At 40.8% G+C, this 3108-nt stretch overlaps 1 protein-coding gene across 1 annotated transcript; it reads left to right on the forward strand.

Annotated features, from left to right (window-relative positions):
• The first annotated feature begins 1592 nt into the window (after window positions 1-1592).
• LOC117240112 lies at window positions 1593-2409 on the forward strand. The gene is made up of 2 exons (XM_033505987.1): window positions 1593-1932; window positions 2038-2409. Exons 1-2 carry the CDS (start codon window positions 1714-1716, stop codon window positions 2299-2301), a joined length of 483 nt encoding a protein of 160 aa, XP_033361878.1. The 5' UTR covers window positions 1593-1713; the 3' UTR covers window positions 2302-2409.
• The last annotated feature ends 699 nt before the right edge of the window (window positions 2410-3108 follow it).

The following is a 3108-nucleotide window of genomic DNA, read 5'->3' on the forward strand; positions in this document are numbered from 1 at the left end:
CTCGTGGTGTCGGTTATTATAATCGTAACGGGAATTTACGACTCCCGTTGACGTGTTTCCCCGCAATTGGTCGAAAATATTTTATATTATAAATGTGATTCAAACTTATTTACCGATGAATATAATAGAGTCAAGAGTAACAATACAGTAATGAATAAAAGTATTGATCACAAAGCAGATTTTCCTACAAAGCCTTGCGTAAATCTATAAAACTTTCGATCCTTTACTCAATTTTTTTCTAAACTAATATAGATATCTAGAATAACTCCATTTTCAATATATAACGTTGCCATTGTCACGACCGGCATACTTCAAATCCGACGGACTGACGATAGAGGTAAAGATGTGGCGGCACTCGGCGACAATGTATATCGCTGAAGTGCCTAATGAACCATCAGCATCCCAACGGTCCTTCCACCGAAGGTTCTAGAAAAAAGAGCACGTGGCAACGATCGCGGACGCCTAGCAAATGCATGGACGGTGGGGATGTTGAGGGATGACAAAAGAAAGTAATCGGATCCGATCGAAAGTAAAATCATAAGAGTCAGTCTTAGAAAGTCACGCCTAGAGTTCGGAGGTAGATTGTAAAGTGTATTGATGTTAGAAAAAAAATAAAGTTTTCTTTTTTATTTTTTACCTCAAATTCCTTTTTTTATTTTGTTATTTTACGTGACATTTTGGCGATCCTGCCAGGATAGTGAAAAGTGTTTGTTCGGAAACCAAAAGACATTCATTATCTACGGAAGATCGAATTACTTGGGACTACGGTCATCCGCAACAACAAAGTAACTATCACGAACCAAGTGAAGTAACAATAAAAGGTAAACTGAATTCCTTTGTACGTTACCGTGAAAGAAAATTTAGCTTCAGTAGCCAAGACTCGTCTTCGTCTGAAAATTATAAATCAGCGCAATAATGTCTAAGGCAAACGAATCTCAAACTTCAACCTCAACTGACCCAATGTTGCGAGCAATATGGGACAGTATTCAAAAACAGAACGAGAACATTGCCCTTTTACGAGAGGAAATGTTACGTTTGTCTATGCAAAATGACGAAGAGAGCAGACACAGGACAGCAGAAATCGAGAATCTCGGGAAAACCGTCGCAGCGCTACGGACTGGGTTCGGATCCCATGCGACCGATGAATTTGCTTCCATTATCACCGAAGACAATGAAAGTACGTCGACAGCAATCAATCGTACCGTGAATATGGCAAAAGAACGCAAACTGTCAGGGTTAGCAGCTTCAGACACCCCACCTGTCCACCTCGACATCGAACAACCCGAGGTGGAAGAAAGAGGCTATTTTCCGCCCGCTCCTCCCACTCTACGAGCTAAGATGCAATACGCTACATCCCAACGCTCAACGGAGATGATGATGTAGGAGTTGAAGACTTCATCAAAGAAGTGAGAAGTATGAAGGATCGCTGTATGGAGCAAGATCTATTGCTAAAAGCAATAAAAGTGGAAAAAATCGTGGGGAAAGCAGCCCAAAGTATTTGCAACATTCCTATTGAGTGTTACGGTGATCTGTACGACGCACTGAGAAATAACTTAGCAGCACAGGTGACTTCGGATGAGTACCAAGAACAATTACGAGAGTTGAGACAGGGAGGAATCAGTGCAAAGTTTTAATATTCGGTTTAGAAGAATACTCAACCGTTTGCTGTACGCAGTAACCAATGAGTACCCACAACCACTAACACGTAAAATTATGACTGAAGAAATCACGAAGAAGACTGTTCGTGTGTACCTAAAGGGACTCAGACGCGACATAGGGCGAATACTATTAAGCAGTGAACCCTTGAATCTTCCGGAAGCTGAAAAAAAGGCAGCCGATGTAGAACGCTACTTGCGAGAAGAACGACAACCTAATTGGTCATGTAATCGCTTACCTTCGGTTAGTAATCGCCCCGACAACCAGCATATGCAGGTAAGACGATCTAATGTACCATCAAGATCGCCTAACACGCCAGTAGCTCAGAAACCTGCTACATTTAACCAAGTAGAAAATAGATCACCTGCTGAACGCGCGCAGATGAAGTGCTTCAAGTGCGGAAAGCTGGGACACATTGCCAACAAGTGTCAAAATTTTCTACCACCGAGCCAGCGCGATCGACCACCCGCAAGGATTCAGGCAGTCCAGGAATGGGACGAAATACAAGAAACAACATCGAACCAGGAGATGGACGAACCGTACGAGACATACGAGTCAACATCGCCACGGGAAGATTACTCGCAATACCTTTGTCAACCCGAACCGAAGAGCGAGTATTTCTGGTCGACACAGGAGCAGGGATAAACCTGGTGAAACGTAACAAAACTGTCAACGCGATACAAATAGGGCCTAAACAAAAATTTTCTATGGGACGAGACAAATACGAAACTAACGAATACGTAACGAAACGAATTTTTGGATAAAATCACATTTTTCACATAGTACCGAACAATTTCCCTATTATCGAAGACGAAATCATTGGGCTACCATGTTTAGAGAAGTATAACTATTCAATATCCAATGACAAAATCCGATTAAACGACAAAACCATTTTATTTCAGAAACCAATACATTTGACTCCTGGAGAAAACAGAGTTCAAACAATCTATTTGGAAGGCAAACCAACTAAAGTATGTTTTATCAACACTGGTGAGCAAAACGTTGAAATTTCTAGCAATATTCAAAATTCTCATGACTTTTCCAACGTATCAAAACTAAAAAGCCTAGTGAGAACAGATCACATTGAAAAACCAATCCGTGAATCCATCGAAAAGATTATCCTTCATTATATTGACATCTTTAATTTAGAAACCGATCTTTTACCCTGTACTAATTTAACTCAGCACACAATTTCGTTAACCAAAGACAAAATTATTAACACACGGTCGTATAGACCACCGGAATGTCACCGTGACGAGATTTCGCGACAAATAGGAGACATGTTGAAGAAAAATATTATAGAAGAATCCGAATCCCCTTATAACTCTCCGGTATGGGTAGTTCCGAAAAAATTAGACGCCTCAGGAAAACAGAAATGGAGGATAGTTATCGATTTCAGGAAACTAAATGAACTCACAGAACAAGACGCTTACCCTTTACCTGATATAGACG

Source organism: Bombus vosnesenskii, unplaced genomic scaffold (assembly GCF_011952255.1).
Source record: "Bombus vosnesenskii isolate JDL3184/JDL3185 unplaced genomic scaffold, Bvos_JDL3184-5_v1.1 scf7180000014564, whole genome shotgun sequence".
NCBI lineage: Eukaryota > Metazoa > Arthropoda > Insecta > Hymenoptera > Apidae > Bombus > Bombus vosnesenskii.